General features: G+C 44.4%; 1 protein-coding gene across 1 annotated transcript; it reads left to right on the top strand.

Annotated features, from left to right (window-relative positions):
* Window positions 1-3,351: 3,351 nt before the first annotated feature.
* LOC138363496 (uncharacterized) lies at window positions 3,352-13,426 on the top strand. Its single transcript, XM_069322849.1, has 2 exons — window positions 3,352-3,431; window positions 12,883-13,426. Exons 1-2 carry the CDS (start codon window positions 3,352-3,354, stop codon window positions 13,424-13,426), a joined length of 624 nt encoding a protein of 207 aa, XP_069178950.1.
* Window positions 13,427-22,730: the final 9,304 nt, after the last annotated feature.

Genomic DNA, 22,730 nt, shown 5'->3' with positions numbered 1-22,730 from the left:
GCCCCGTACTCTAGCTTCTACACCAGAGAACCAAGATTCCAGGAGGGCTGGATCCTTGCCACTAAATGGGTGTATGTCAACAAACTGAGAATGAACCGTTACGGGGCTCGAGTTAGGACCCGCTGGATTTGAGGAGTGAGCCATGTTTGGTATTGAATCGTTGCTGGCTGAAGAAGAAATAGAATCGAAGCTACCATGAGATGAGGGCAATCGCGTATTCTCAGGCAATTCACTGGCTAACAGCTCTAAGTTACTCTGAGAAAGTGAGCGAGACCGTAGGGACAGCTGTGCGAGCGAGGCCTGAGTAAGTATCGGTTGTCCATAAGTTCACAGAGTTTATATTGTGCCCATAATGGTCTACAGTTTATTCTACTAAACATATAACAAAGGGTACTTAACTAGAGTTGAAGGCCACCGATGCTGCAATCCATTCAACGAGGTAGGGATGATCAGGTCGTCGCAGGTCTGCGGCGTCGTCGACGTTGGGTGGCGGCAGGAGGCGTCAGGCCGGGCGAGAGATGGCGCGGTGAGTCACGGCGAGTTGCGGTGAGTCAGCTGTGGGCGCGCACGGGGTGAGCCAGGTATGGGCGTGCTGGGTGAGCCAGGTACAGACGTGCTGGGTGAGGCAGGTACAGGCATGCTGGGTGAGGCAGGTACAGGCGTGCTGGGTGAGGCAGGTACAGGCGTGCTGGGTGAGCCAGGTACAGACGTGCTGGGTGAGGCAGGTACAGGCGTGCTGGGTGAGCCAGGTACAGGCGTGCTGGGTGAGCCAGGTACAGGCGTGCTGGGTGAGCCAGGTACAGGCGTGCTGGGTGAGCCAGGTACAGGCGTGCTGGGTGAGCCAGGTACAGGCGTGCTGGGTGAGCCAGGTACAGGCGTGCTGGGTGAGCCAGGTACAGGCGTGCTGGGTGAGCCAGGTACAGGCGTGCTGGGTGAGCCAGGTACAGGCGTGCTGGGTGAGCCAGGTACAGGCGTGCTAGGTGAGCCAGGTACAGGCGTGCTGGGTGAGCCAGGTACAGACGTGCTGGGTGAGCCAGGTACAGGCGTGCTGGGTGAGCCAGGTACAGACGTGCTGGGTGAGCCAGGTACAGGCGTGCTGGGTGAGCCAGGTACAGACGTGCTGGGTGAGCCAGGTACAGACGTGCTGGGTGAGCCAGGTACAGGCGTGCTGGGTGAGCCAGGTACAGACGTGCTGGGTGAGCCAGGTACAGGCGTGCTGGGTGAGCCAGGTACAAACGTGCTGGGTGAGCCAGGTACAGGCGTGCTGGGTGAGCCAGGTACAGACGTGCTGGGTGAGCCAGGTACAGACGTGCTGGGTGAGCCAGGTACAGGCGTGCTGGGTGAGCCAGGTACGGGCGTGCTAGGTGAGCCAGGTACAGGCGTGCTGGGTGAGCCAGGTACAGACGTGCTGGGTGAGCCAGGTACAGGCGTGCTGGGTGAGCCAGGTACAGACGTGCTGGGTGAGCCAGGTACAGGCGTGCTGGGTGAGCCAGGTACAGACGTGCTGGGTGAGCCAGGTACAGACGTGCTGGGTGAGCCAGGTACAGGCGTGCTGGGTAAGCCAGGTACAGACGTGCTGGGTGAGCCAGGTACAGGCGTGCTGGGTGAGCCAGGTACAAACGTGCTGGGTGAGCCAGGTACAGGCGTGCTGGGTGAGCCAGGTACAGACGTGCTGGGTGAGCCAGGTACAGACGTGCTGGGTGAGCCAGGTACAGACGTGCTGGGTGAGCCAGGTACAGGCGTGCTGGGTGAGCCAGGTACGGGCGTGCTGGGTGAGCCAGGTACAGGCGTGCTGGGTGAGCCAGGTACAGACGTGCTGGGTGAGCCAGGTACAGGCGTGCTGGGTGAGCCAGGTACAGACGTGCTGGGTGAACCAAGTACAGACGTGCTGGGTGAGCCAGGTACAGGCGTGCTGGGTGAGCCAGGTACAGACGTGCTGGGTGAGCCAGGTACAGGCGTGCTGGGTGAGCCAGGTACAGACGTGCTGGGTGAGCCAGGTACAGGCGTGCTGGGTGAGCCAGGTACAAACGTGCTGGGTGAGCCAGGTACAGGCGTGCTGGGTGAGCCAGGTACAGACGTGCTGGGTGAGCCAGGTACAGACGTGCTGGGTGAGCCAGGTACAGGCGTGCTGGGTGAGCCAGGTACGGGCGTGCTGGGTGAGCCAGGTACAGACGTGCTGGGTGAGCCAGGTACAGGCGTGCTGGGTGAGCCAGGTACAGACTTGCTGGGTGAGCCAGGTACAGGCGTGCTGGGTGAGCCAGGTACAGACGTGCTGGGTGAACCAGGTACAGACGTGCTGGGTGAGCCAGGTACAGGCGTGCTGGGTGAGCCAGGTACAGACGTGCTGGGTGAGCCAGGTACAGGCGTGCTGGGTGAGCCAGGTACAGACGTGCTGGGTGAGCCAGGTACAGGCGTGCTGGGTGAGCCAGGTACGGGAGCGCGTGACACCCGGGGCGACGATGTGGTTCTGTTGCTGGTTGTTGTACTGTAGATGTTGTACCAGATAGCTGGGCCGGGAGCTGGAGTGCGTCGGATGAATCCCACCGCTGCCACCAGAATGAATGGTTGTTTAGTTGTGGTTTTAGCTCTCTTCTAGTGGGAAGAAATGCAGAACAAACAGCTAGGGCCTTTTCTTCTTTATTAAACAAAATGTATTATTTACGGGGCCACGAGCTTGCTTTCGAGTATGTGAGTGCTGCGCCGCTGCTCAAGATGGTCTGGTTGTTGGAGTGTAGTCACACTTGGAGAAGATGCACATCTGCGCAGTGTTGATGCTGCTGTTGACAACTGCTGCTGAGTTGAGTGCTGGCAATATGCAGTCGATGAATGAGGTCACCACATGTGCGACCAACAAATATACCTTAAGTGTATTGCTATTTTGAGGCCCTTCTCCTTCCCTGTTCCTTTTACCACTTCTTTTCCTGCACAACACAAACTTTTATTGCCTCCTTTTCCCACTATCAACTGCCTCAACTATGCTGAAAATACAATGATAGCAAATTTGTTAAATATGAACGGCCGTTTGTAAAACCAAGTTGTGAATCATTTATTACTCTATGTTTTTCAAGATGAAGACGAATGGCTTTTGCAATTATCGATTCAAACAACTTTCCAACAATAGACTTTAATTGGTACCACATTAGCAACCAACCACGACTCTGGCACTCTGCCTGACTCTAATTATTTATTAAATATGGTAGACAGTGGCTAGCGAAGCTCCTCTTTGCATTAACTCAACCGACCTATGGAATTCACTGGGAGGTTATGGAGGCCTTACCGCCGGGTCAAGTCACTCCATTGCCTCAAAATTATTTTCTCATTGATACATTTTGATAGGTTTGTGATCTGATAATGGGACGTAAGAGTGTGAATACCTTTATCTCCAGGCAGAGTGAAAGACTCAAGTGGTCCAACATCGACTACGTTACCTGGTAATTTGTTCCACAAATCAACAACCTGTGTGTATATATATATATATATATATATATATATATATATATATATATATATATATATATATATATATATATATATATATATATATATATATATATATATATATATATATATACACCACGCACACGCTCTAGCGACTAGACCACGACCCCCATATGCACTAGTCGCTAGAGCATGTGATGGGACTACCCACCATAATGATTCAGATTCTTTATTCAGGTAAAGGTACATCCATTGAGTTACATACATAATGATGGATTTAAAGATAGAGATAGTACATACAATACCTAATGCCAATAGTACACATAGCGTTTCAAGTAAAGGTTCGAACCCTCATCACAATTCGGCTCCTGCGAATTTTCTCATTGTAAAGTCACGTTAGTGTAATTACTCTCTGCGTAATATCCCCTTTGTAATTCACATTCATTCACTTGTACATTTCAGTAATATAACACCCTAACTCTCGCCTTTCTAAAGAATGTAAATTAAGATTATTCAATCTCTCTTCATTTAGAATGTTTCTAATTTGCGGTATTAACTCTGTCATCCAATGCTGGACGTGTTCTAGTGAATTTATGTCCATTGTATTGCGACCAAAACTGAAGAGCATAATCGATATGAGGCTTAACAAGAGGAAGCAATCCAATGTTAGTTCATTAACATTGGATTGCTTAGAAGAGCTAAGCACACTTTAATACTGCAATTTACTACTGTTTAGATAATGCATTTATGAACTGGGCCTAGTGGTGGGTGTAATATTGCTAACACTTTTGGAAATAAATCCCAGTATCCTATTTGATTTATTTAGAAGTTGCATGCATTTATTTTTTGGCTATAAAATTCCTACTAATCATGACCCTGAGATCATTTTCGGAATGACTTCACAGTTCCGGCACCATTCAGCTTATATTTTGTAACTCTGAACCTGACCTTCCTGACCTGCAGAACCTTATATTCGTCTGCATTAAATTGCTTCTACCAATCTTTTGACAATTTCAAAAGCCTATATTTATTATCTTAAAGTAATTTTTGAGTCTTCCGAGTTTATTTCAGGCTTTATTTAGGTATCGTCTGCAAATTTGCAAATATTGTTTCTCCATTCTGAATTTCAATAATTTATATAAACATTATAAATAACAGAGGTCCCAGGACTGAGCCTTGAGGCACGCCACTTACAACATTTTCCCACTCTGACTTAACTCTATTTATACTAACTCTCTGTTTCCTTTGGTATAGTCATGCCCTTATCCAACTTAAGATTACCACCCCTTAATACTGTGATCTTTTATCTCTTTAATCAGTCCTTCAAGTGACACTGTATCACAAGCTTTGCTAAAATCAAGGTACACAACGTCACAATCATATCCACTTTCAACTTCCCTCTCCAACTTTCTCCTCTTACCTCACATCTTTCCTCTCCTGCTCTCTCTTTCCTTCCCTCCCACACTCTCTCTCTCCCTCCTTCCCCACTAATTTCCCTTCCCCTCCCCCCACACTCTCACACTCCCCGCCCTTCTCAACCCTCCCTCTCCATCTCCTTACCTCACTCTTCCACCCCTTCTCCACCAGCCTCCCTTTATCTCCTTCCCTCTACTCAGATATCCCCTACTTCTCCTTACTTCTCTCAATGTCTATGTTTCTGCCTCTCTGTCTCTGCTGTTGTCTGTCTATGTTTTTCTGTTTGTCTTCCCTGTCTCTCTTTGCCCTGGTCGATCCAGTCTCTCTCGAGACCTTTCACTGTCAGTCTCTGTCTGTCTGTCACTGTATCAGTCTATTTCATTCTGCCTGTCTCTGTCTTTGTTTACTGACTATATCTCGCTCACTTATAAAATGAGTATAACTGTCTCCCATTGCCGTCTGGGTGGTCCGCTGGTGGGAGGAGCGGAGCAGGTTGAAATATTTCAAAAATATAATAGTTACCCTTTGCTTTCAGAAAGAGTCGAGGCTTGAGAAGATCCTTGGACCAGATTCACGAAAGCACTTACGCAAACACTTACGAACCTATACATCTTTTCTCAATCTTTGGCGGCTTTGTTTCCAATTATTAAACAGTTAATGAGCTCCAAAGCACCAGGGAGCTGTTTATAACAATAACAACAGTTGATTGGGAAGTTTTCATGCTTGTAAACTGTTTAATAAATGTAACCAAAGCCGTCAAAGATTGAGGAAAGATGTACACGTTCGTAAGTGCTTGCGTAAGTGCTTTCGTGAATCTGGCCCCTTGAACCTATGGGAGGATTGTCTGTTTTCTACTACTACGAACACAGGTATGACAATCAGAAAATTTATGTTAATTTTCCTGAGATCAGTGAATAATGGTGTCTATTATAATAAGAAAAAAAATATATATATATATATATATATTTCATTGAATATGACCGCATATTCTGTATTTATTATTTTCTGGTTTAGGGCTTCTATCCCTCTAACTATTTTCTTAGCATCAGGGCTTAATTGGAATAGGAGTTCTCCAAAACTCATTTTCGTACTTTTAAGGTGAAGAAAAGAAGTGATTTACTATAGAGTGTATTACACTTATTTGTATAATTTGCACGACGTTTCGAACCTCCATGGTTCATTCTCAAGTGAACAGATCTTACAATACTAGTTGATTTTATACCCGCATTAGGTCAGGTGATAATACAATGAAGGTGAAAAACATGGGGGGATACATAAGGGATAAACATAGGGGCTGCAGAAGGCTTATTGGCCCATACGAGGCATCTCCTATCTAAACACAAAGATTAATCCAGTGTAATTGGCCTGTTATGTTGGACATTGTCTTCTGTGTTGGCATCGATATGTTCTTGTCTTGTCCTTACTCTCATGGTGGGTAGAGTAAATAGTTCCGTGATTTGGGTGTTCATGGTAGGTCGCTCTATTCTTATGTGAATTGCCTCAAGAATTTGTAATCTTCTTGAATCTTGGGTTTTGTCTATTATGCAAGTATTCTTGTTCAACATTTCTCTTGTTAGAGTAATGTCATGGGCTTGTCTCATGTGATTCCTAGGGGCACCAGATTGAAGATGGCATGTCAAACGCCTCGTCAGCTTGGTCGACGTCATACCTCGTCAAGCTGACGAGGTATGACGTCGACAACTGAAAACATATGCAACTGAAAACTGTCCTGGGGACCATTCAGGCTTGTTCGCATTTGTGTTCCTCACGTGTGCCCCAAAGAATGAGGTGATTTGGTAAAATGCTATGCCCAAGATAACTATCCGAGTGCCGGCGGTGGGGTGGTTCATATAGCCTCGGCTATCACCTCATTATGTCCGGTCGTGATGGTCAAGTGGATTAAGGCGTCTTGTACATACCAGTTGCGTTGCTTCTGGGAGTATGGGTTCGAGTCACTTCTGGGGTGTGAGTTTTCAGTTGCATATGTCCTGGGGACCATTCAGGCTTGTTCGCATTTGTGTTCCTCACGTGTGCCCCAAAGAATGAGGTGATTTGGTAAAATGCTATGCCCAAGATAACTATCCGAGTGCCGGCGGTGGGGTGGTTCATATAGCCTCGGCTATCACCTCATTATGTCCGGTCGTGATGGTCAAGTGGATTAAGGCGTCTTGTACATACCAGTTGCGTTGCTTCTGGGAGTATGGGTTCGAGTCACTTCTGGGGTGTGAGTTTTCAGTTGCATATGTCCTGGGGACCATTCAGGCTTGTTCGCATATATATATACATATATATATATATATATATATATATATATATATATATATATATATATATATATATATATATATATATATATATATATATATATATATGTATATATATTGTGACGATAATCTCTTTCAAGAGAGATTGAGCCTGCTCTTCCCTACATCATTCACGTCACATTACAAGTACAAGATACTATATTGAAGATACGTCCACCAGTATCGCCAAACGTTTTGCCCAGGAAGCAAAGTGTACCTTGCACCACCAGACACGCCGGCTCCTCCACCCGCCGTCAACGAGCAAACTACCCATTCTCCGCCTGCCTGCTCCTGATTGGCTGGTGTATCGCTGACCGCACCTGCACCTGCACTCACGCCCACTGCCTGAGTCAACGTCTGGGCCAGCACACGCCGTACTCCTCAGAATCTCTCTGTGCTCTTAGGAGTTGACATCTCTCTCTGGTAGACAAAGCCCTGGCTGTCGTGTACTAAGGGAGGTGGCAGCTTTAGCCAGTATTCTCAGCACCTGATTATATTATCATTATTGTATTGCACTTCATTTTGTTTTAGAGTAAATTTTACACTTATTAATTATTCATGTTGTTTTGTTTGTTGATTTGTTTTGAATTTTACGTAAGCCAAGGGATTGTCTTTGTTCATATCTTGTTTTCTAGAGTAATTAAAATTTCATTGTTTATACTTTGTGTTTTGTGTGTCTTCCCATTACCTTACCACAGACAAACAGGCAAGCAGTCTCTTTTTTTTTCTGTAAACGTGACAAGGCATTGCCCCCTGCCATTGGAAGACTACCGAACATCAACACTCCAACACTTTACTGTCACAATATATATATGTTGTACCTAATAGCCAGAACGCAGTACTCGGCCTACTATGCAAGGTCCAATTTAGGTAATAAGCCAAATTTTCCAGAATTTATAAATTTTTTCTATTTTTTTTTTCTTATGAAATGATAAAGCTAACTATTTCATTATGTACGAGTTAGTTTTTTTTAAATTTGAGTTAAAACTAACGTAGATATATGACCGAACCTAACCAACCCTACCTAACCTAACATAACCTATCTTAACATATATATGACTATATATATGTCGTACCTAGCAGCCAGAACGCACTTCTCGGCCAACTATGCAAGGTCCAATTTGCCTAATAAGCCAAGTTTTCCTGAATTTATATATCTTTCTAATTTTTTTCTTACGAAATGATAAATCTGGATTTTTTCATTAACTCTCTAAAGTTCATTTTCACATTTTATTTATGATCTGACGCCTACGGAAGCATTTCGCAAGTCACTTCTTACATTTTCAAATACAAGTTTTTACATGCAATGTAAGGCTTATATTCGCTTGGGGTGTGGTGATACAGGACATGATTGAAATGAACAAGTAGATGAATGGCACATGGGTATTAACGCTACTGAGTGTTCTGTCTTTTTGCTTCAACGGTTTCTGTGTTGATTCGGGGTCTTGAAGTGGGAAGAATGTAATTATGTGTTAATTGGCTGTTGGTTGCTGGTTTTGACTTTTTGATGTGTAGTGCCTCACTGATGTCGAGTCTCCTGTTGTCGCTGTATCTGTCAATAATTTCTGTGTTGCTTGTTATGATTTTTCTGATGATTGATTGGTTGTGTGAGGAGATTATATGCTCCTTGATGGAGCCCTGTTGTTTGTGCATTGTTAATCGCCTAGAAAGAGACGATATTGTCTTGCCTATATACTGAGATCTTTGGGGCTGACAGTCCCCAAGTGGGCATGTGAAGACATAGACGATGTTGGTTTCTTTCAAGACGTTCTGTTTGGTGTTTGGAGAGTTCTTCATAAGTAGGTTGACCATCTTCTTGTTTTCTGTAGTAAATTGTTAATTGACAATTGTCAATTAACAATTGTCAATTGAGATAATTGATATAATCTGTGTATACTGGCAGCAGATTTTTATCTATACATGTTTCATTGAATATGACTGCCTATTCTGTATTGATTATTTTCTTGTTTAGGGCTTCTATCCCTCTGACTAGTGCTCTTGCATCTTGGTTTAATTAGAACAGGAGTTCTCCAAAAGTCATCTTCGTTCGAGGTGAAGAAAAATAAATAATTAACTGTAGAACGTATTACACTTATTATAAATTTACACAACGTTTCGAACCTACATGGTTCATTCTTAAGTGATGGGACAGTACAGGGCATATCGGCTTTATACCATTGGGTATGTCGAGTACAGACAAATACAAATAGCAGAAGAGTATGGCATAAAGGGTTGAAGAGTAAGGATAAAAAGTGGAAGAATAAGGCGAAAAAAAGGTACGAAGCAAATTCAAATTCAAATGTTTATTTAGGTAAAGTACATACATACAAGGGGTGATACAGATATTGATGAATTTATAGACAGAGCTAGTACATACAATGCCTAAAGCCACAATTACGCAAAGCGTTTCGGGCAGGAAAAACACTAGAGACTAAAACTTAATACTAATTGAGATTATAGTATAAAATGTGTTGAGAAAATATAAAAATAAAAAAGGGGGGGAACATGGCAGAAAAACAGCAAAAATATAGTTTGGTCGACAAACAGCATTGTTTAAAAATAACAGACATGGGTTGGCATTATAGGGGTAAGGTAGGTTACAGGGAGTTAATTAGGTAGTTCTTAGTTTTTATCTTAAACTGGTTGAGAGAGGTACAGTCTTTAACATGATTGGGAAGGTCATTCCACATTCTGGGTCCCTTGATTTGTAGAGCATTTCTAGTTTGATTAAGTCGTACTCCTAGAATATCAAAAAGGTATTTGTTTCTGGTGTGGTGCTCATGGGTTCTGTTACAACCTTCAATGAAGCTTTTAAGATCAGTATTGACATTACAGTTCAGCGTTTTATATATATATATATATATATATATATATATATATATATATATATAATACAAAAGAGAGGATGTGCAGTGACTTAATATCTAACATATTCAGAGATTTGAGAAGGGGTACCGAGTGATGTCTGGGTCCAGAGTTGGATATTGTCCTAATAGCAGCTTTGTGTTGAGTAATTAGAGGACGTAAAGGATTTTGGGTAGTAGAGCCCCAAGCACAGATACCATAGTTGAGATAAGGATAGATGAGGGAGTAATAGAGCGTCACCAGGGCAGGGCGAGGTACATAATATCTGATCTTAGAAAGAATGCCAATAGTTTTTGAAACTTTTTTGATATATTTAGAATGTGTCCCTGGAATATACAAAAGATTAATCATATGTAGCGGGCGTAGCATATTGAGCAGTGTCTTCTATGTTGGCATCTTCACGTTCCGGTCTTGTTCTTACTCTCATGGTGGGTAGAGTGAATAGTTCCGTAATCTGGGTATTTATGGTAGGTTGTCCTATTTTTATGTGGATTGCTTCAAGAGTTTGTAATCTTCTTAAATCTTGGGTTTTGTCTATTATACAAGTATTTTTATTCAACATTTCTCTTGTTAGAGTGATGTCATGGGCTTGTGTCATGTGATTTTTTGGGGCACCTGTTGAAGATGACAGGTCAAACGCCTCGTCAGCTTGGTCGACGTCATACCTATGTACTTAGATTGAAGGTTACATCTTTCGTGGGGGCAAGTGTAAATATATATATACAACGCCTGACTGCTGTAAAGGGTTCCCTTTCAAACTGTGAGTTGTTAAGGGCAGACTGTGTTGTTTAGAGCAGACTGAGTGTTGTTTTAAGCAGAACGTTTGTGTTGTATACAGTAGTGTGTGTTGTTGAGAGCAGACTGTGTGTGTGTGTTGTGTAGGACAAGCCATATATTAATGCAAGTACTCTTACATAATTCAGACCTGCCCACACGTGGTGTTCTTGGGGACACTTCCAACACCTCGCCGGCTGGTGCAGGCTCTCCTTGACATTCCCTTCATCTTGTGTGATGAGGCGGGGAGGGGGAGGTGTGGTGCCAGAGCGGGGGGCCCTGGGGGGGGGGTGCGCGACCCCCTTCCCTTGGTTGTGGTGCCCATGTTTCATATATCTTTCTCTTTTTTTTCTCAACATTGCCTGTAACTGATTCGTCTTCCCGACCTCAATATAATGCATCTCTCAAATAAACAAACCCACACATTTTAAAATGATTTATTGCAAACGTGTGCCTTATTTTGTAATTGATATAGGTGTTTATGATTTATATAGGTGTTTATAACCTTTATAAATTAAAAAAAAAGTGTCATTTACATGCTAGTTTGACAAGGCTACACGAAAGTGGATTGTTTATATATTTCAGAACAGTGATAATCTCTAACAGCTCCCCCTCCCCCCGGGCCAAACACACACCGAAACTACGACGTTGGTACAACGTTCGAACAAGTTTTAATATTTCCTAACCAGTTATAACAACCGATATAGCAAGTTGTAACAACGTTCTAATACGTCATAAACACGTTAAGCCAAGATGTAACATCTTTATTACAAGTTGTAACAGGCGGAAAATAGAGACAGTTTCGGTTCTGTGGCTCATGGTCTTTCCTTAACGGTTGCTGTGTACTAAGGCCGGATAAGTATGCAACATTGCATATGTTGCATTCATTACCATTCAGTGTCTGCCCTGGCTCTTCATGCCCCGCCTTCTAGTCTTGTTGTGCACTTTTGCTTTATAATTGAACTGACGTTAAAATTCTTTGTCGAATCTGGCCTTAAGGTTGTGAAGGTGGCGGCTTCCACACCTTCTTTCAGTGGATTCCACTTGTTGACCCGTGGAATACTGACCAAAACGAAATACTCGTACAAGGTACGAGTATTATCTCACATTCATTCGACTCATTTGTGATTCCAGCTTCCATTTGTGTCCTCTTGTTTAACATTCTCCTATTTATTTATTTATGTATACTGGAAGGTAGAGTGGGTTGTGAAAGTACAACATAACGTGTACGAGGTCACTCCGTCATGTAGATCATTCAGATAAATTTGGAGCAGTAATAGTACCAGGTCCCAGCCTTGTGGGTACCCCACTTATGACATTCCTCCAGCTGGAGACTTCGCCTCTGACTGTGACTCTTTGTCTTCTGTCCTTCAGGTACTCTCTTTCCCAGTGCAGTGCTTTCCCAATTATCCCAATTTTCTTCTCTATTTTGTACACACATCATTCGTGAAGAACATTATGAAATGCTCTCTAACTATCTAGAAAGATAGTCTACAGAGCCTTATTAAAATATAAGTAAAAATATATCTTATTTAAGTATCATTGCCACAGACCTCGATCAAGTGTGTCAGGTACGAATTTCCCCTTCTAAATTCATGCTTTTTTTTTTTAACAAAATTTATCCTCTCCGGGTTCTCCACTATTCTCAACTTGATTACTTTCTCCAGCTCTTCACATGCAATACTTGTCAGGGACACTAGTCTGTATATTTAGTGCCTCCTGCCTGTCCCCTTTCTTGAATAGTGGGACTATGTTTGCCTATTTCTAGAATTTTAGGAAATTTCCTGTCTTGAGTGTTTTATTTAAACCATGAGTTAGTAGGTGACAAAGTACCTCTCGGCCTCCTTCAGTAGCCATGGTGATATTAAGTTTGATCCTATTGATTTTGTTGAATCTAATTCCTGCATATGTCTTTTTAACCTCTTCCACAGTGACTGTCCGTCCACTTGGGCAGGACGGCAGAGCGACGGTTTCGCTTCATGCAGGCGTTCAATACCCGACCGTCCAAGTGGTAGACGGTCAGGGATTGGTCTGACCAATCCCCGTCAGATTGGTCATAGACCTGTCATGATCATCTCTGACAAAGGCCCAAGTCCCAGGTGTACAAGTCCCAGGTGTACAAGTCCCAGGTGTACAATTCCCTGGTGTACAAGTCCCTGGTGTACAAGTCCCTGGTGTACAAGTCCCAGGTGTACAATTCCCTGGTGTACAATTCCCTGGTGTACAAGTCCCTGGTGTACAAGTCCCAGGTGTACAAGTCTCTGGTGTACAAGTCCCTGGTGTACAAGTCCCTGGTGTACAAGTCCCTGGTGTACAAGTCCCTGGTGTACAAGTCGCAGGTGTACAATTCCCTGGTGTACAAGTCCCTGGTGTACAATTCCCTGGTGTACAAGTCCCTGGTGTACAAGTCCCAGGTGTACAAGTCCCTGGTGTACAAGTCCCTGGTGTACAATTCCCTGGTGTACAATTCCCTGGTGTACAAGTCCCTGGTGTACAAGTCCCAGGTGTACAAGTCCCAGGTGTACAAGTCTCTGGTGTACAAGTCCCTGGTGTACAAGTCCCTGGTGTACAAGTCTCTGGTGTACAAGTCCCTGTTGTATAAGCTCACATACCTTGGCACACACAGGTAGATCCACATGAATCTTATCTCCGCTTGTGAATCTGGTGCAGGACTCTGGGAGTCCTCTCTCACCAGTCACGTCCCTGGTGGACACTTTTATTTTCTGCTTCCCCTAATTTTCCTCCACACTGGTCCATCTCTCTATGTCCGTTGGTCAGCTCTCCTTGATCACCATCACCTCCCTTACTTGTAGAGATCTTCAGTAGTTAAATTTTCTGTGGCACAGTCGCCTGGAACTCCTTGTACTGGTCCTTATGGTAACATACACGGTTCTTTATTTATTTTCTGATCTCAGCAGTCTCACTGCTGCTCATTGCTTCATGTTGGATAATTACTGTCTACGCTGCCCAAAATATATATATATATATATATATATATATATATATATATATATATATATATATATATATATATATATATATATATATATATGCAAACAAGCCTGAATGGTCCCCAGGTTTTTTGTGTTCCTCACGTGTTGCCCCAAAGAATGAGGTGATTTGATAAAATGCTATGCCCAAGATTACTATCCGAGTGCCGGCGGGGAAGTGGTTCAAATAGCTTAGGCTATCACTTCCTTATGTCCGGTCGTGATGGTCAAGCGGATTAAGGCGTCCCTGTACATACCAGTTGCGTTGCTCCTGGCAGTATGGGTTCGAGTCACTTCTGGGGTGTGAGTTTTCAGTTATATATATATATATATATATATATATATATATATATATATATATATATATATATATATATATATATATAATTAGTATTCTAGCTGTACCCGGCCATGCGTCTCTGTGGCTCAACAACAGCAACAGCAACCATCCTGTCTCCCAGTCCTCTTAACCATTCCCTCCTCCACCGTCCCCTCGTCCTCTCCACTATCTCCCACGTCCCCGTCTCCTCGTCCTACCTACCATTCCCCCCCCCCGGTCCCCTCGTCCCCACCATCCCCAACTCCCCCGTCCCCTCGTCCTCCCCACTATTACCCCCTCCCCTATCCCCTCGTCCTCCCCACTATTACCCCCTCCCCTATCCCCTCGTCCTCCCCACGATTTCCCACTCCCTCATCTGATGCATTCCCAAATGATCTGATAATCCCATAAAAAAATTTGGAACATCAAAGGATCTGATGTTCCCCTCACTGAAATATAAAAAAAAACAATTAAACAACGAAATGAAAAACAATGAAAAAAATAAAAAAATAAACTATACTCGCAAAATGAACGTTATGGTAAACAACAAAGCTCAATTCCAATGCAATATCACACAAAATAATTATATCAAAATGAAAATAATTTGAAATCCATGAAAATTTAATTGATCAATGAAATCGAAAACATTGAAAGGGAATCATAGCATATGTAGTATAGCGTGTGTGGCTCTTACATGCAACAGATGGCGCTGTTTCTTAAAAAAAAAAAAAAGTTTTTTATCTGTCACAGGTGTAGCATCTATACTTATACTCACAAAATGAACGGTATGGTAAACAACACAGCTCAATTCCAACACAATGTCACACAAAATAATTCAATTAAAATTAAAATAAATCGAAATCTATGAAACTTAAATTTATCAATGCAATCGGAAACATTGAAATGGAATTCGTGACATATTTTGTATAGTGTGTGTGTTGCTATTACATGCAACAGAGGGTGCTGTTTTTTAAAAAACATGTTTTTGCCTGTCACAGGTGTGACATCTATATTGTAGGTACATAAAAATACACGCATATTCAATTGGAATGTTGTGTCAGAATTTTAAACCAATTGATGAAGAACTTTGGGAGAGTACAGCTGTGTTGGTCTTATGGTCAACAGATGGTACTGTTTTTAAAAAAAAAGCATGTTTTATCCTGTCACAGGTACAGCATGTATATAGCAGGTATATAAAAACATGCGCCTATTCGAATGCAACGTCATGTAAGAATTTCAAAGCAGTCGGTAAAGAGGTTTCAAAGATTTCTCTCACATGAAAAACACAGTTTTTCAAAAAAGCATGTTTTTTTTCCGTCACAGACGTGACATCAATATAGTATGTATATAAAAACCAGCTCAGATGCATTATTCTAACACGAATCTTCTCAATATTTCTTACGTTCTTCTTCATTGTCGCGGGTAATTGATAAATTAACTCTACAAAATTCATTCTTTATTTTTGGTCTGACGCCTGAACGCGTTTCGTAATGTTTATTACATTTTCAAAGACTTAGTTTACACGTAAAATACATCATACTTATACTCTTTTTGGGTGAGGTGATATGGTACAAAAGTTTTGGGTGAGGTGACAGAACATATAACAGAACACGAAACAATGGGTATAAATTGGGCATGAAACCATAAGAATGGAAGTAACTGCAGAAGGCCTATTGGCCTATACTTCCTTTTGCTGCTTCTATGTTAGTACGGGGTCTTGAAGTGGTAGAATATAGTTGTGCATTAATTGGCTGTTGATTGCTGGTGTTGACTTTTTGATGTGTAGTGCCTCGCTGATGTCGAGTCTCCTGCTATCGCTGTATTTATCGATGATTTCTGTGTTGTTTAAGATTTCTCTGGTGATGGTCTGGTTGTGAGAAGAGATTATATGTTCCTTGACGGAGCCCTGTTGTTTGTGCATAGTTATTCGTCTAGAAAGAGACGTTGTTGTCTTGCCTATATACTGAGTTCTTTGGAGCTTACAGTCACCAAGTGGGCCTGTGAAGGCATAGACGACGTTGGTTTGCTTCAGGGCGTTCTGTTTGATATCTGGGGAGTAGATTGGCTATTTTTTTGTTTTTGTAGTAAATTGTCAATTGTATTTTCTGAGCTTTGTCTGTAGGGATAAGGTTCCTATCAATAATGTCTTTCAGGACCCTTTCCTCCGTTTTATGAACCGTCGAAAAGAAGTTCCTGTAAAACAGTCTAATAAGGGGTATAAGTGTTTTGTTAGTTGACTCTTCAAAGGTTGCATGGCATTTCACCTTTCTTTTTATGACGTCTTGAACAAAACCGTTAGAGAAGCCATTGTTGACAAGGATCTGCTTTACCTTCTTCATCGACTTGCTTCCATCCTGAGCTGTGGCTGAGAGCCCGGTCGATGTAAGCGTTGACGACACTCCTCTTGTACCTGTCTGGGCAATCACTATTGGCATTGAGGCCCATTCCTGTTTGTTTCCTTGGTGTAGACTGCAGTGTGGAAGCCTCCATTTCTTTCCGGTACTGTTACATTTTGAAAGGGCAACTTCTCATCATTCTCCATCTGGTACGTGAAACTTGTTACGTACCTCTATAAGATACGTAATTAAATAAATTCATATGTACATTTATAATTGTGTATAAATTACATGTATGTATATTGATATACTTATATGTTCTATGTAAAATAATTTCATGTTACATTGTTGGCGTTAGGCCCAACGTATCGTGGGAATGATCGTTTTATTTCTTTGTGTACTCAGTTTCCCACGGGAACTAATGATTTATTTGTGATCATATGTGGGTAACATAGGTGAATAATAATTGTGTGAACTGTATCTGGCAAAGTGTCGTGGGATAGTCCGTTGCTGGATGAGCATGCCATCATTCCCCTTTGTATGTGTATTTTAATTACTGTGTAAAACAATAATTACCTTATTTTTGTTATACCAATATGTATTGACCATTCATTAAGTTAGTTTAAGATTATTCTTGTCACAATGTATTGCTCCATTGTAGAATTAATAAATATTGTAACTTTGACAATTTTTCGCGGGGCAGAAGCAATGATTTTGACTCCCGCAGATATGTAGCTGATACGGGTCTGGAGAGATCACATCTTTGTAGAGTTAAGTTCATGTTGTGCCATATTCATATTTTATTATATTATATTCTGTGAGAGACAATGCTTTTTGTTTGGTTGTATAAGTTAACTTTACCATCTGTGTTTTTATATTATACTTTATTGAATATATATATTATAAGTTATATGTATAATTCTTCAGTCCTAAAGGAAAATTTTAACAAAGTGCTCATTACTTATTAAGGGGTTACACTGGTGACCCGCTCTTGTGAACAGCAGTTTTAGTAACCCTAGACCTTTTTTAAAGTTGGCTGTTGTAGGGTCACGAGCCGTAACGGACGATAGGTAACAAAACTCAACACAGAATTCTGCTCGAATGCCTCCTTCAGCAGCTGCAGACGTCTACCATCAGGTACCTGCATAAAATGTCGTCAACATACCTGCAGTATATGGAGGGTTTGAAGTCCATGTCAACTAAGACCCTCTGCTCGATGGTACCATGTAAAAGTTCGCAAACTTCAGGCTGGAGCTGCATACTCCAGGATTGGTCTTACATAAGTGGTGTACAGGGTCGTGAACGATTCCTTACACAAGTTTCTAAAGGCAGTTCTTATATTGACCAGTCCAGCATATGCCACTGATGATATCCTTTTGATGTGGGCCTCTGGGGACAGGTTCGGTGTGATATCGACCCCCCAGATCTTTCTCTCTGTTTGATTCTTGCAGGATTTCACCTCCCTGATGGTACCTTGTGTTCTGCCTTCTGCTCCCTTCGCCTAATTTCATTACTTTACACTTTCCTGAGTTGAACTTTAGCAACCATTTTCTAGACCATTCCTCCAGTTTGTCCAGGTCGTCCTGTAATCTCTGTCTATCTTCATCTGTTTTGATTCTTCTCATAATTTTTGCATCATCAGCAAACATTGAGAGGAATGTTTGCTGATGATGAGGGTGTAAACGACCCTCTGGAAGGTCGTTTACATATACTAGAAACAGGATGGGTCCGAGTACAGAGCCCTGTGGAACCCCGCTGGTGACATTTCGCCACTCTGATGCCTCCCCCCTTACCGTTACTCGCTGTTTCCTATTGCTTAGATACTCTCTTAACCACTGGAGCACCTTACCTTTTACTCCTGCCTGTTGCTCCAACTTTTGTAAGAGCCTTTTGTGAGGTACTGTGTCAAAGGCTTTCTGACAGTCCAAGAAAATCCAGTCTGCCCACCCTTCTCTTTCCTGCCTAATTTGTGTTGCTTGGTAATAGAATTCTATTAGGCCTGTGAGGCACGATTTACCATCTCTGAACCCATGCTGGTGGTGTGTTACAAAACTGTTTCCCTCCAGATGCTCTACGAGCCTTTTCCTCACAATCTTCTCCATCACCTTGCATGGTATACAAGTTAGGGAAACTGGCCTGTAGTTCAGTGCCTCTTCTGTCACCCTTTTTGTAAATTGGGACTACATTAGCTGTCTTCCAGCTTTCCGGAAGGTCTCCCGTTTCTAGTGACCTGTTATACACCATAGAGAGTGTCACACTTAGTGCTTCTGCACCTTCTTTTAGAATCCTCGGTGAGATTCTGTCAGGCCTAACAGCCTTTGACACATTCAGCTCCAACAGATTCTTTTTGGCCTCATCACTGGTGAGGTAAAATTCCTCCAAGGTTGCTCGGTTTGCCTCCTCATTTAGTGCACGAACCTCTCCTTGTTCTATTGTGAAGACCTCCTGGAATCTCTTGTTGAGTTCTTCACACACCTCTTTGTCGTTCTCTGTGTATCTGTTCTCCCCTTTTCTCAGTTTCATCACCTGTTCCTTCACTGCTGTTTTCCTCCTGATGTGGCTGTGGAGCAGTTTTGGTTGGGTCTTAGTTTTACTCGCGATGTCATTTTCATACTGTCTCTCTGCTTCTCTCCTCACTCTGATGTACTCATTTCTGGCCCTCTGGTATCTCTCCCTGCTCTCTGGTATTCTGTTGTTCCTGCAGTTTCGCCATGTTCTTTTACTCAATTGCTTCTCTGCCGCACATTCCTGGTTGAACCACGGATTCTTCTGTTCCTTTTAATTTTTCACTTGTACTCACCTAATTGTACTCACCTAATTGTGCTTGCGGGGGTTGAGCTTTGGCTCTTTGGACCCGCCTCTCAACTGTCAATCAACTGGTGTACAGATTCCTGAGCCTACTGGGCTCTATCATATCTACATTTGAAACTGTGTATGGAGTCAGCCTCCACCACATCACAGTCAGCCTCCACCACATCACAGTCAGCCTCCACCACATCACATTGTGTGTGTGTGTGTGCGTGCGTGCGTGTGTGTGTGTGTGTGTGTGTGTGTGTGTGTGTGTGTGTGTGTGTGTGTGTGTGTGTGTGTGTGTGTGTGTGTGTGTGTGTGTGTGTGTGTGTGTGTGTGTGTGTGTGTGTGTGTGTGTGTGTGTGTGTGTGTGTGTGTGTGTGTGTGTGTGTGTGTGTGTGTGTGTGTGTGTGAACTTGAAAACTTGAGTCATTATGTGAAGAGGCAGCCATGGTTGAGTCTGTGACGACCTTCACCCCCACTACCCTGACCTTCACCACCACTACACTGACCTTCACCACCACTACCCTGACCTTCACCACCACTACCCTGACCTTCACCACCACTACCCTGACCTTCACCCCCACTACCCTGACCTTCACCACCACTACCCTGACCTTCACCACCACTACCCTGACCTTCACCCCCACTACCCTGACCTTCACCACCACTACCCTGACCTTCACCCCCACTACCCTGACCTTCACCACCACTACCCTGACCTTCACCACCACTACCCTGACCTTCACCCCCACTACCCTGACCTTCACCACCACTACCCTGACCTTCACCACCACTACCCTGACCTTCACCCCCACTACCCTGACCTTCACCACCACTACCCTGACCTTCACCACCACTACCCTGACCTTCACCACCACTACCCTGACCTTCACCCCCAATACCCTGACCTTCACCACCACTACCATGACCTTCACCACCACTACCCTGAACTTCACCCCCACTACCCTGACCTTCACCACCACTACCCTGACCTTCACCCCCACTACCCTGACCTTCACCCCCACTACCCTGACCTTCACCACCACTACCCTGACCTTCACCCCCACTACCCTGACCTTCACCACCACTACCCTGACCTTCACCACCACTACCCTGACCTTCACCCCCACTACCCTGACCTTCACCACCACTACCCTGACCTTCACCACCACTACCCTGACCTTCACCACCATTACACTGACCTTCACCACCACTACACTGACCTTCACCACCACTACCATGACCTTCACCACCACTACACTGACCTTCACCACCATTACCCTGACCTTCACCACCACTACACTGACCTTCACCACCACTACCATGACCTTCACCACCACTACACTGACCTTCACCACCACTACCCTGACCTTCACCCCCACTACCCTGACCTTCACCACCACTACCCTGACCTTCACCACCACTACCCTGACCTTCACCACCATTACCCTGACCTTCACCACCACTACACTGACCTTCACCACCACTACCATGACCTTCACCACCACTACACTGACCTTCACCACCATTACCCTGACCTTCACCACCACTACACTGACCTTCACCACCACTACCATGACCTTCACCACCACTACACTGACCTTCACCACCACTACACTGACCTTCACCACCACTACACTGACCTTCACCCCCACTACCCTGACCTTCACCACCATTACCCTGACCTTCACCACCACTACCCTGACCTTCACCACCACTACACTGACCTTCACCACCACTACCATGACCTTCACCACCACTACACTGACCTTCACCACCACTACACTGACCTTCACCACCACTACACTGACCTTCACCACCACTACACTGACCTTCACCACCACTACACTGACCTTCACCACCACTACACTAACCTTCACCACCACTACCATGACCTTCACCACCACTACACTGACCTTCACCACCACTACACTGACCTTCACCACCACTACACTCACCTTCACCCCACTACCCTGACCTTCACCACCATTACCCTGACCTTCACCACCACTACCCTGACCTTCACCACCATTACCCTGACCTTCACCACCACTACCCTGACCTTCACCACCATTACCCTGACCTTCACCACCACTACCCTGACCTTCACCACCATTACCCTGACCTTCACCACCACTACACTGACCTTCACCACCACTACCATGACCTTCACCACCACTACACTGACCTTCACCACCACTACACTGACCTTCACCACCACTACCCTGACCTTCACCACCACTACCCTGACCTTCACCACCACTACCCTGACCTTCATCACCACTACACTGACCTTCACCACCACTACAATGACCTTCACCACCACTACCCTGACCTTCACCACCACTACCCTGACCTTCACGACCACTACCCTGACCTTCACTACCACTACACTGACCTTCACCACCACTACCATGACCTTCACCACCACTACCCTGACCTTCACCACCACTACCCTGACCTTCACCACCACTACCCTGACCTTCACCACCACTACCCTGACCTTCACCACCACTACCCTGACCTTCACCATCACTACCCTGACCTTCACCACCACTACCCTGACCTTCACCACCACTACACTGACCTTCACCACCACTACACTGACCTTCACCACCACTACACTGACCTTCACCCCCACTACCCTGACCTTCACCACCATTACCCTGACCTTCACCACCACTACCCTGACCTTCACCACCATTACCCTGACCTTCACCACCACTACCCTGGCCTTCACCACCATTACCCTGACCTTCACCACCACTACCCTGACCTTCACCACCATTACCCTGACCTTCACCACCACTACACTGACCTTCACCACCACTACCATGACCTTCACCACCACTACACTGACCTTCACCACCACTACACTGACCTTCACCACCACTACCCTGACCTTCACCACCACTACCCTGACCTTCACCACCACTACCCTGACCTTCATCACCACTACACTGACCTTCACCACCACTACAATGACCTTCACCACCACTACCCTGACCTTCACCACCACTACCCTGACCTTCACCACCACTACCCTGACCTTCACCACCACTACAGTGACCTTCACCACCACTACACTGACCTTCACCACCACTACCCTGACCTTCACCATCACTACCCTGACCTTCACCACCACTACCCTGACCTTCACCACCACTACACTGACCTTCACCACCACTACCCTGACCTTCACCCCACTACCCCGACCTTCACCACCACTACCCTGACCTTCTCCACCACTACACTGACCTTCACCACCACTACCCTCACCTTCACCACCGCTACCCTGACCTTCACCACCACTACACTGACCTTCACCACCACTACACTGACCTTCACCACTACACTGACCCTCACCACCACTACACTGACCTTCACCACCACTACCCTGACCTTCACCACCACTACACTGACCTTCACCACTACACTGACCTTCACCACTACACTGACCTTCACCACCACTACACTGACCTTCACCACCACTACC

This window comes from Procambarus clarkii, chromosome 1, assembly GCF_040958095.1.
Source record: "Procambarus clarkii isolate CNS0578487 chromosome 1, FALCON_Pclarkii_2.0, whole genome shotgun sequence".
Lineage (NCBI taxonomy): Eukaryota > Metazoa > Arthropoda > Malacostraca > Decapoda > Cambaridae > Procambarus > Procambarus clarkii.
Note: the sequence above shows the minus strand (reverse complement) of the source record. Positions and strands in the feature narration are given on the sequence as shown.